Source organism: Phragmites australis, chromosome 4, assembly GCF_958298935.1.
Source record: "Phragmites australis chromosome 4, lpPhrAust1.1, whole genome shotgun sequence".
Classification (NCBI taxonomy): Eukaryota; Viridiplantae; Streptophyta; class Magnoliopsida; order Poales; family Poaceae; genus Phragmites; species Phragmites australis.
Genome location: NC_084924.1, coordinates 27,084,532 through 27,096,997, shown reverse-complemented (window position 1 = coordinate 27,096,997; position 12,466 = coordinate 27,084,532). Strand labels below are relative to the sequence as shown.

The 12,466-nt window shown below is 43.1% G+C and overlaps 1 protein-coding gene across 1 annotated transcript; it reads right to left on the bottom strand.

Annotated features, from left to right (window-relative positions):
- Positions 1 to 3,801: 3,801 nt before the first annotated feature.
- Positions 3,802 to 10,213, bottom strand: LOC133915974 (sucrose synthase 2-like). The gene is made up of 15 exons (XM_062359418.1): positions 10,055 to 10,213; positions 8,556 to 8,692; positions 7,364 to 7,493; positions 7,123 to 7,274; positions 6,824 to 7,016; positions 6,615 to 6,733; positions 6,294 to 6,510; positions 6,111 to 6,206; positions 5,854 to 6,027; positions 5,657 to 5,773; positions 5,405 to 5,571; positions 5,080 to 5,304; positions 4,676 to 4,994; positions 4,350 to 4,594; positions 3,802 to 4,263 (listed from the first exon to the last, which is right to left on the bottom strand). The coding sequence occupies exons 2-15, from the start codon at positions 8,663 to 8,665 to the stop codon at positions 4,077 to 4,079; spliced, it is 2,451 nt and encodes an 816-aa protein (XP_062215402.1). The 5' UTR covers positions 8,666 to 8,692; positions 10,055 to 10,213; the 3' UTR covers positions 3,802 to 4,076.
- Between the last annotated feature and the right edge of the window lie 2,253 nt (positions 10,214 to 12,466).

Below are 12,466 nucleotides of genomic sequence, written 5' to 3'. Positions count from 1 at the left end.
TTTACTTCTCATTATATAGAAACGAAGAACATGAAACAACCAAACATGGCCTTGCGCGCCATGGCACGCTAGACTCAAACTCCACACGCACAACGCGGACGCGACATGCTCAACTACGCACATGACTCAAAAGGAGAAAAAATTGGACTCCTAACAGACTACTGATGCTAACTTATCGAGCACGATGTTTATTCAACACACTACACTCATAACACAACCCTAGTGACAAGCGCGCCATAGGCAGCTTTACAAAATTATAAATACCGCAAATAATAGCATATAAATTAACTTCTCAAAAATCCAAGCATCGTCTCCCCAGCTTCGGAGTTATAATTACACAGGCTCATAACAGCCCTAGCATGCCACAGGTGACTTTGCCAAGTTATCAATTATATATCTGGTTACAAATAATAAAGAGACTTGCTATAAATACAAACATCCCAAGCATGACTGTAATCGTATCTCTATATAACTCAAATAAATCTCTAGTGTGCGACAAGAGCAACATTATGAGAAGGAATGGAGAGGGTGTTTATTGTTTAGAGAGTACACAGAATTGGAGACAAAGGCTTAGTGGAGAGGGAGATTGAGGGACGGCGCCGGCAGGGTGGATCAGGTGTGCGGCTACTCGTTGGTTCTGAGGGAGATGAGTCTGAAGGTGATATGCCCTAAAGGCAATCATAGAGATGATTGTATTACATCTATATTTATGTACTTTTGAATAATATATTATTCTAAGAATGACTATCATTTACATTGATTAGCAAGTATGTGACTTATTCGTGAAACTCTTTGTTTGTATCATGATGTTATTCTAAACTGATCTCTGGTCACGTATCATTGTGATGATTCATAAGACCATCACATGTATTGATTGATGATCACGTTTCACAGATCATAGGTGTAGTGATATCATGTCAATAATGTGGACATTTATTGGAAAACATGATGTTGGATAGACCCACCTTGAGATACTATTGGGATTGTTATTTATGATGTGTCATCAGTTGTTATTTCAGATGGTGTACATGTAGGATCTTTAGATCTCAGATCGTCATTGATTCTCAGAATGTGTAGTGACATACTTTTGGACTGTCAAACGTTATTTCGTAACTAGGTAGTCATAAAGGTAGTTTTTGGGTTTGTAATGAAACATGTCGTGGGGTGTGAGTGATCAAGATGAATTTTGTCCCTCCTTGATAATGGGAGAGATATCTCTGGGGCCCTCAATATAGTTAGATTGAGAAAGTGCATAGCCATGCCACTATGATTAAAGAGTTAATCATGATGAATCCGCTACTTGATCGAGTGAATGGTCGAGCTATCACAAGGGTGGCGCATATCTCACCTTGAGCTTGACTGGTATCGTAAGGCGAAGGGATCGGTGCATGTGTATATCAAGGTTCAGCTTATATGATATTTGTGTACACTCGGGAGTCAACATGTCCTGCTAGGAACCGCTATTGATTTCGGTTTGGAAAGGGTTTTCATGTTGTAGTCGTTTGTACATGAACATAATGGGTCACACACTTAATGGGTTGGAACAAAACATACGAATTGGATTCGTATATGGGTTTGATTGGATTATAATTCATAAGGTGTTAGAGTTCTAAAGGGCTTCCAACAGAGAGCCTATTAGTGAGCTCTATATAAGGAGAGGCATGGGGTGTGGTATAGAGAGGTGAGCCACTCTGAAACCCTAGCGCAACCCTCCACACGATCTCCCAAAACCCTAACCGCGTGCGGTGCTAGCACATCGACCCTCGTCGATCCTATCCGGTATGTGTAGATATCGTAGAGGCGATGCTGCTATTGCAGTGCTAACCTCCTCAGCGTGAAGATTGCGACACTTCTGTCCGGCTGGTTGAGGACCTACTCGGCTGGTCGACATACCTGCTCTCCTAGTCGTGGAGCACGACACGACCACTCAGAGCTGGTCGAGGACGTGACAGACCTGCTCAAGGAACAGATCAAGGAATTGGTCGAGAAGCACGACCACCTGCTCGAACGTGGGGTTGGTCACGGATCTGATCGAGAAGCTACTCGAGTAATTTGACGCGCATAACGTTGGATCGGTCCACTCTAACTCTTCTTCTGTTGTACTGCGCGTCAAGTGGTAACGATCTATGATCTCCTACTTGCTTGATTTTCTGTGTGAATACGGTAGAAATATTTTGTTTATAAACTAGCGTAGCCAACCCGTTCCCCAACAGAGTCTACCCCGAGCTTTTGCAAATCAATAGAGTGGATGGCAGGACGAAATGGGGGGAAACGAGGGAGAGTAGAGACTTTGAGGCCGTTTGGTTTCATGTAAACGGGCTTCAATAAATGTATTGCAAAAAAATTGCCACTATTATGGAAACTCTTTGTTGGTTGAGATATCATCAAAATAAATAAATTAAGGTTACAAGCGCCTGAGATATTTACCAAGATCTATCCAATCGAGCATATATGTTTTTGGTTCCCATTGGACCTTTATCACTTATGTACCCAAAACCATTTAAAAGTGGTACACACACAATTTCACAACATCCACCCCGCAAGCAAAGCCCATAAATGTGGTTCGCACATATGTTGCCTCACTTAATCCTCTATGGGAGAAAAATACCTAAGATTTAGCACACACATTCTAATCCACTTGATGAGAGGACTCGCCCTGCGCATGTGCTTGTCGGATGATGTCTTTGACTTCACTAAGGCACTTCTTTCCCTCGGGGTATGTGAGATCTGTCATGGGAGGTCATCGGAGGAGCAGATCCTAGACACCCAAGAGTCTTTAAGTAGCTTCAAATCTAAAGCGTTCGACATCTTGCTGGTGGTATGGGGTAGTAGGATCTAGATTTGCAGCAGGGTGTTGGATCTAGTCGTGTGGCGTTGCCATCGGCGAGGTTGAGTCTTATCTCCCCAGCCGGATCAATGGGAGTTTGTGGGTCCATCGAGCTATCACCCTGGTTTGATCGATCACGCTTCCATCCCCGATGGTGAAAACTTCTCGAGGGTATGCTCTGCTAGTAGAGGAGTTTACATCCATCATGGACCTGTCATAGGAGGATGCCTCCAGATAGGATCTTTGGCAATCCATGTTGTCGGAAGCCGCGGGGGAGATCCCGACTTACGACGAACATCGCTTGCATGATCATCTTATTTGTCGAGTGGTTCAAGCTCAATACTGTAAGCCCTGGTACACTCATCCATGAAACAACTTACATCATCACTAAACTCGTCATCAGGGAAGTTGTCTCCAAATCCACCCATTCGATCATCGGATCTTTATCCGGCGAGAGGGCAAAGTTGTCGTAGAACCCTTCGTCCAAGTAGACAGTTGTTGACGCAATCTTGGGTGGAGTCGGTGACATGTTTCATGGCGAAGATTCCATGTCGTTGGTCATGATCTCCACAGACACCGTCAGCTGTCGATGATTAGTTACGTGATGAAAGTCGGGGATACTACCTCTTGCTAAATAAGCATAAGGGACAAAGATTTATACAGGTTCGGGGTCGTAACTAACCTAGATGGGATCTAAAACTAATCAAAAGCTCAACTAGATATCATCTCTACCATAATAAATACAAGTGTATTTAACATGATGTTTAGATCTAGAACAAGCAACATTTACACTCATTATAAAAAATAAAAAAACCAACAGATCAAAATTAATCTTATTAGGTTCAACAAGTGTTTCAAATTTACCACTACTAAGAGCTTTAACAATAATCGGTGCTTTTTTCTTAGACCGAGCATAAGAACAGAGCACAAATGAAGTGATGCAAGATGAATTCAATTCCCTTGGAAACCACATGGATCATGGATGCTACTGTTATTTCAGAAATGGCACCAAAGGCCGCTGTTTTTATTGACGAGTAACATCCAAGAAACAAGGGAGCACCGACTCGACTCGACTCGACTCACCCCCAACTAAACCAGACTAGCAGCAACACCCACCCACATCAATTCTTGGAAAGAGCAAACGCCTAGGAAAGGAAAAGCAGACTCCTTTTCATCTCTGAATCGAATCGTCAGAAAGAGAGAAGAAAACACGACTCCAAGTGCTCCCTGGTTTCAGGTTTCGGTCACATCACTTGTTCGAGGACTCTCCCTCCACAGCCAAAGGGACGGTGCTGGCCATCGTGCGGTACTTGAGGGCGTACAGCATCTCAAGGTAGCGCCGGGTCTCGCGCCTCTCCAGGTTAGAGACGTACTTCCAGAACCCGTAGACACCGGTGAGGGTCATCAGCCTCTCCGAGTAGAGCTTCCAGGTGTATCTGAATCAAGACAGGTACAAGGAGATTGTTAGCACAGCTAAAGAGAGCCCTCCCTGAAAAACAAAGGGCGTGCAGCAGCAGCTTACTTCTCCTCGATACGCTGAAGCCCGCCCTGGGAGATCTTGGTCCAGTGGCTGGAGTCTTCCTTGCACTTCTCGAAGAAGTCTACAAGCAGCGCCGAGGCCTTGTCACCTTGGTAAGGGTCAATGTGGTAGCCAGACACACCGTGCACGATGATCTCAGCTGGACCACCATAGGCCGTTGCGAATGTCGGCAGACCGCAGGTCATGGCTTCAACCACAGTAAGCCCGAAGGCCTCGTAGAAAGCAGGCTGCACAAAAACAGGCATGTGAGAACTTACAACTTAGCTATGAATCTTTCTGCACCATGACAACGCAGTGTTGGTAGTTACCTGCACAAAAGCACCCTGGGTGTCGCAAATGTAGCGGTAGAGCTCACCGTTGCGGACACGGTTCATCTGGGCAGAGATCCAACGGATGTGGCCATTCAAGTTGTACTGCTCAATATGATCAAACATTTTCTTGAACTCAGCCTGCTCCTCCTTGTCCTTTGAAGGATTGCCATGGTCACCGCACACAACCACAAGGTTAACCAACTCCTGCAGGCGCTTGTTCCGGCCATAAAGCTCAACCAGACCAGTCAAGTTCTTGACACGGTCAAGACGAGCCATAGAGAAAATTATTGGCTTGTTCCTGTCCTTTAGCACAAACCTGCAGAGAGGCATTATAGTCAGATAACCAGCAACAAATGTGTCACAGACAATGCAGCTTAGGCTAGGTATGAGTGAATTTTTACTTGTGCTCATTGTTCTCGGTATTGCTGTAGAGAAGCTCCTCAATCTCCGGGTGGAGGGACGTCAATCTCTTGTGTGACTCAGTGTAATTGAAGTAGATGGACATGTCCGCACCAGGCGAGACAATGTTGAACTTAGGGTCAAAGACATCGATACCGTGGACGACACGGTACAGACCAGGCATTGTGAATGCCATGTGCGACTCGTACTGACCAACGGTGTCCTTGCTGAAAATCCAGAAAATGTCATTAGATCAAGGATATTCAACTGCATGACCACAACTGGAATTTTATCAGCAAAGTTTGCTTGTAAATAAATATCACTTACTTTCCAGCGATCTCTTGGAAGGTACTGGTGATGATGAAGTCAGCGTGGTTCATAGCAATCAAGTCAGTGGTGAACTGGCACGAGAAGTGGTAGTGATCCTCAAACTTCTTCCAGTAGAGGTCAGAGTTGGGGTACTTGGTTTTCTCGAGCGCATGGGCAATGGTACACTGCATGTCAAGGAATAAGGCAACACATACACAATGAGCAGGTGGTGGCAAAACGATTTCTAATCAGAGGAGCTATAGTTCGTACATGAGTAACACCCATCTTGTGCGCAAGCAAGCATGCAACAAGGTTTCCATCACTATAGTTTCCAATGATCAGGTCGGGATTGGCCTGAAGCTCTCCAGCAATCTCATGTGCAACATCCTGGCAGCAATTGAAAAAAGAGTCAAAAAGAGTTCATATTTAGCAAACAAAATAGAAAGGAGTCAAGGTTAGGTATCTACATCAGTGAAAGTCTCCAGGTATGGCCAGACTTCAAAACGAGAGATCCATTTGCGAACAATTCCATTTTCAGTTCTGAATGGCACACGAAGGATTTGGCAGTGTTCGGTGCCAAGAACCTTCTCAAGACGCTGACCACAGGTGGTGCCAGTTGCATCAGGGAGCAATCTGGTGACCTGTGCAAAACCAAAGAAGCTTCACTATTGCATCATTTTAGCTTAAAAGATTTTTTTCTTAGCATGTCAGATATCACACTTACAATAAGGATCTTTGGTGTGATGTCAAGACCACACTGCTTGATCCTCAGCAGCATTTCATTCTCCATAGCCCGGACTTGATCCAAAATGTAGACAACCTATAGGTAATCATAAACAAAGATTGATGAGAACAAGTTTAGTGCTCTAAGTGTGTATCCATGTCAAAACTGGGTAAAGATTTTTACCTGGCCTCCAGTGTCAGGGTAACCCAAGACATTGGCTTGGGCGAAGTAACCATGGGGGGAGAGGATGACAACATTGAAAACCATGGGTATTGTTCCAAGGAACTTCTCCAGGGTCGACGGGTCTGGAGCCTCAAGAAGGTCCAAGAGGAGGTGAATAGTCTCCTGCGCACGCTTGGCACAATCGCCCCAGCCCTTCTCCAGACCAAGTTCCTGGAACCTGTTTTTTCAATCATAAGTACTTTGATCAGTCACAAGAATACTACCATATAACCTCATTGATTTAATGTTAGATTAAGTGATAATATAAGACATAGTCAGTACCTGTGGTGGAAGTCTGAGTATGGGGTGTCTGCTGGAAGACTAGACAGATGCTCCTCAGCCTTCCTCAGAGCGCCTTGAAGAGCACTGAGACTGCGGATTCTGTCATTCAACATCATGGTCTGCAGAAACCATAGAAAGTTACATTTCCAACCAGTTCAAAACCCATAACTATCATCAAGGAATATAGTTTATATGAAATACTGGCTCACCATCCCCTTGTAGTTGTGCGCACGAAGGAAGTTGAGCAAGGGGTACAAGCTCTCCTTGTCATGGAAGAGCTTAGACGACAGGTGCCTGTTGAGGAACTGCACACCATTGCCAATGGACTTCGACAGAGACGGACGGGGGAAGGACGCATTGAATGGCTCAAAGTCCAGTTCAAGCACAAAGTTGTTGTTGGTGCTGAAATATATAGATCAAAAGTATTACACAGCTATCATATATGAACCAAAAAAAAAGCATGATCAGTTAATATCTCAAATTCCCAATTCTCAAGTGCAAATTATACCCTTCTTCCACAAGCTGTTCCTTGAACTGCAGGTACTCAGGGACACTCAACTCCTCAACAGCAAGCTCGCTCACATTAACTCTAACATACTCCCAAACACCAGGCCTAGGGCGGATGGCGAGGGCAACCCATGGGGGAATAACAATCGCCTCCTGTATAATAAAACATTGCCAATGGTTAGGACCAGAGCAGAAGAGAAAAAGAACAATGTGGTCCAATGATATATGAATCTGATGCAAACCTGTGCTGCCCTCAGGACATCCTCAAAGGCGCCATCCTTCAGCTTCTCACGCTCAGCCTCAGGGATTGCATTGTTGTACTCAGCAATGATCTGGTGGGGCTGCAGCATTCCCTTTCCGAGGTTCTTCAGCCTGCACAAAACATTATCAAATAGCTTCAGACCATGCCAGATCTGTCAAGTCAACATATATCATTTCAAGAAATAATTTGGCACATAATCAGAATTCAGAAGCCACTGGTTACTCTATGGATATATGTAATGTAGCATGTTGGTGCAACAGAAAATTCCATTCGAAAAATGAAGACTTATTTCACTCTTGTGGCCAAACTCCACGAAATTTCCTTCATGCCTATACATCAGATCTAGTCTATGTTGAACGGATCATGTCAGATCTAGGCATACAAACTGATTAGCAATATCATATTCTAGAAGCCTTTGGTAACAAGCACTTGGATAATAAGTGCAGACTGCAAATCATTCCATTCAGCAACATCGCATTGAATATAAAAATTAAAAATACATATGCGGCCAGACCTAATAGCAGTTCACAATCAGTACTAAAAGACACGGTGCATGTAACCCGGCCAGATCTAATAGCAGTTCACAATCGGTACTAAAAGACACGGTGTATGTATCATCAGCATTCAGTCCAGGTTTCAACAAATTCTTGGATGTATTAAAATATTCATCTTAATCAAGAATATTAGTGCTACTACCTCTATTCTCTTTTACTTGTCGTTTAGGATATCGATACGATCTCCAACAAGCACGTTTGCTTATTACTTTTAACAACTACCTTTTGATAGAAGTTGATAAAAAATAGATGATATTAAAGTATTTTTCATGACAAATTCATTACTATTATTCTTATGTGTCAAATCCTAATCGTTTTGTGTATATTAGTGGTCGGTTTTTAAAGTTTGATTGCACGTATTCTAGAACGATATTTATTTTAGAACGGAGGTAGTACAATATTGATTTGGAATGAATGCATGCAGGTCAGTATCATGCTAGATCTAACATTATCTGACGGAGCTCTGGAAAAAAGCACGTATAGGCAACCATCACTCAGCGGGATCTACAGGCTACAGGATCACCTTCGCAAAACAATACTAATAACCAAGAAAATGAAAGACAGATTTTTTAAAGAGTGCGAAAAAGTAATTTGCAGAGTAGGAAAATCAGTGCGAACCTGGTGAAGACGGCGACGAGCTCATTGGGGTGAGCGGAGAGGGAATCGCCGATGCGCTCCCTGACGCTGTGGAGGCGGCTCAGGACACGGTCGCCGGCAGCTTCCCCCATTGATGACCTCTTCTTGGGTCCTCAAGACTGCACAGCACAACACAGATTGAAGCTTTAGTCTAGAAACAAAAACATTCAGATCCACCGACACAGACTGCAAAAGCATCCTAAAACCCCAAGAAGTCATAAACCGAACAGTCAACAACCAGCCTTGCCCCACCTTTGACATTCTACCAAGAAACTGCAAGAGAAAAAGGACGCAAGAAAGCAACACCACCTACGTCAGGGGGAAAATACAAACATGTGCAAGAAAAAAATCAAATAAAATCCTAGAAATAAGAAACAATCGATACAGTAGGCATCGGAGGCATACAAGAATAGATGGAGAAGGAAAACTTCAGAAGGCCAAGGGATGGTGAAGGGGGAAGGTGTCTATTTATACTGATCTGATGAGAGAAACCAACAAGAAAGTTCGTTGGTATCCAAGACGAAAAAGCTTGGCGTTTGGCACCAATGGCTTCCAGCGCAAAAAGAGCCGTTGAAACCAAAGCGGGCAAGGAGAAAGAGTGACGCGGCAGAGCATTCCAAATTGGTTCTATGCTCTTCTGAACGAGATTAGCATGGTGTCGGGGTTCCTTGCAGGCCATGACAAAGTATTTAAGATCATCAAAAGTAATGAGTAAATGCTAAACAAGACAGGATTAATCTAAGTTAACAATGGTCATTAGCACAAGAACACATAGCCGTCGGTCTGTCGCCGGTTCCCGAGACAGAAGCACATGCGGAGCCAGAGAAACGGATAAAGACAATAGCTTATCATGATAAAAAAAATCTATAAAAAATGTGGTGAAAGAGAAACAAGCATAGAACACTACCGGATCTAACGTTCTAAGAGCTTCGGTCTGGGAAAAGAAATTATGAAACCTTAAACCCAGAGCATGAGGCTCGCTAAACCCCAGATCCAGAAGGATCACCATCGTTCCTGCGCATACAAGCAAGGTCCTTTGCTAGATCTCGTCAAGTGGGCGTTGACCCAGGTTGTTAAACCCAAAGATTCACTAGATCTCACGCTCTGACGTTTTCCCTGGTGCAAGAATCATCGAAAAACTTATCAAAAAAGAATCATCGAAAAATCATCTTTTTTTTTCCTATCGGTGCAAGGCAAGAGTTGCAAGCAGAGGCAGCACCTCCCTCTGCACACTCGCGGCAGGTTCAGAGAACCCGGGAAAAAATTGGCATGACCTCCCCTGGATCATCGATCAGGGGTCCAAGAAGCGGAGCAGAGTGCAGTTCCTACTTGCTACCGGCACCATCGTCGCACTCGAACATGAGCATTACAGCACCGGCAGTCAGCATTTCGCCGGAACAGAGCATCTTTGAAGCGCACGCACGCACGCAGAAACAGAGGAAGAAAGCAAGAGCTCCATTACAGGAGGTCGATTCCTTTACCTTCCTCGGAGAGGAGAAGGAGCGACTGAATGGAAGGCAGGAAATCCGCCTTCCAAAGAAACCCAAGAAACACAACGCACCTACAAAACTAGGCAAACGCAAATAAAATGGACGGGGTGAACGGAGGTTGAATGAATTGGTGAGGGGAGAGGCGGCCCCAGGGTGCTATTTATACACGGATTGCAGGGGCGGTGTGGGCCTCTGCTCGCACCATCTTCGCCCTTGCCGATATACTTATTAAAATGGTGGGTCAGACAGAGGGAAATACTAGTAATTTTTGGTAGTGCATTTGCTTTGCTCTAATCTGCTCCCAGTTTTGGATTGATTTCTGTACATGTACGAGTATGATAGGATATGATTAGGCAATGCGATACCACTTACGGTGCAGAGCGGCCTGTATTTTTGGGGTTTCTGTTATTGTGTCCTTGCGGTGTACCTTTGCTGCACTGATTTGGATGCCGCAAGGGGATTTTTTAAAAAGGAAGGAGCTTTTCAGAAAAAATTTCTAGTATTATTAGAAAACTAAAATTTGTTGTGGTTATTATTAAAAATTGTAATGTATGCTCGAGCCTCAAAGGGATTAAGGAAGCACTCATGAAAGGTTGGGACATAAAGTTAGCCATAAGTCATTGTTCTAGTTGGTATCGACTTCTATGATCAGCATATCAAAATCTCAGCTGCTTGGACTATTTGGTAGTTGAGGGTGCCTCCCAAAGAAGCTGACGTGATACATCTCAAGTAGAAACTAACAAAAGCAATACGAGTACGACTTGTAAGTTCTTTGTATAAAACGTAGATGCTCCTGCAAAAACATCTTAGCGTACTTTGATTACGATTCCAAATTTTAGTTAAAGCTATAACGCTGTGGCTAAAATTTGCAGCAGGTTTTAATCTATAAATGGGATGGCAGAGAATAATAATACTACTGTGCCAAATTTAAACGTTGTGAAACTAACTATAGTCGCCTTCATACGTGGAAAACGGAGGGAGCACAAGATCTCATGAGCTACCGGGAAGTAAATTTTATAGATCATGCTTAGAAAGATTCTTGTAAAATTAATCTATATTATTCGTCATGTAATTCAATTACTAGACTGAAGATAAAAGAAAGGTTAAATATATATTAAAAGAATTATATAACCGAATCTTATACAACTTACTTCCGGGCCACCGAACGCATACAATACCCCATGGTTTGTGACGCAGGCCATTTTGCTATCTGCATTCCGGATTTTCAGGCAAGAAGCCCAGCCATCACGGCGGTAGCGTTCTCCATACTCGAAGAGACAAGGGCTCCAGCCACCCAAATGACGCGCAAACGAACATTGCGTGCTTATAGCAGTTTTATTTTTGGGGCTTGGCATGATGAGATATAATTGGGAGGTGGCCGTGAGGCTGTTGATCGGATCCGGGTTTTTGCTTGCGTTGGAAGCAAAGGTAAGGCCGCCTGCTTTTGCAGGTGGATCTACTCGGGATCCAACCCGGATTGCTGAAGTGGTTTTGCAGTTTCTTTTTTTACCATCGATCACTACGTAAAGAAGTGTTCAGATTTTTACCTTTTTACCCTCTTTCATCTTTGAGATGGTGTCAAGCTCAAATTGTGAACTTAAGATTCATGAGCAAGGCAAAGGCCAGCATTATATTTGATAAAATTAGATAGTCGTAAAAGTATTTATATTGAAAAATATCATCGGCTACGATGATAACATACGGAGCCGATATTATTTTTTAACTTTTACACATTTTACGATTATACCTAGCAAATTGCGCCATTACATTTTCACTGAAGAGCAAAACTACACTCAAGATTGTGTTGTAGCTTCATTCTGGCGAATCTTGCCAGGTGCCGGTATATCGTTTTGCTTTGTACTGTCTTTTGGAGAAATTCACACTTTTCCCTTGGAGAAACTGAACACATATGGCCTTTTTACTCCTTTTTCAGCAATGCAAAAAAAAAAAAGTCACTTACGAACCAGAAGACAAAACTCCAAACTGTATTTGATTCTTAGAAAAATTGCTTTTGTAGAAGCTGAAGCTCTTCCACGTAGGACCTTATTACATCTTTTCATTCACTATACTATGACGGGATATCTTTATCCATCATTTTCTTTAGCATAGTTGGAGTGGGATGCCCTATTAGATGCTACATTTTGTACAGAAAAGTATGCTGTTGAAATTTAAATATTCATAATAGGCATCGTTATATGTGTGTTAATTATGCCGTCCAATGTAATTGTTTTCACTGCAGTTTCTGTATGACAACCCCATAGGCTCCCCGTTGCATTTATATTGTAAACCACGCTACATAGGGTTGGTTTTTTATATCAAAGTAAATACAATTAATGACGCTGTTATGCTAGTAAACATTAGTGTTGTTTGTTACCATGCAATCATCAATTGCTCGGAAGTAAA

Excerpts from the sequence above, each read along its gene's own strand:
- LOC133915974 (XM_062359418.1), bottom strand. The coding sequence starts at position 8,665 with ATGGGGGAAGCTGCCGGCGACCGTGTCCTGAGCCGCCTCCACAGCGTC. Across the intron at positions 7,494-8,555 it reads CTCGTCGCCGTCTTCACCAG|GCTGAAGAACCTCGGAAAGG; the intron begins GTTCGCACTGAT and ends TGTTTTGTGCAG. Across the intron at positions 4,995-5,079 it reads ACCGAGAACAATGAGCACAA|GTTTGTGCTAAAGGACAGGA; the intron begins GTAAAAATTCAC and ends GCCTCTCTGCAG.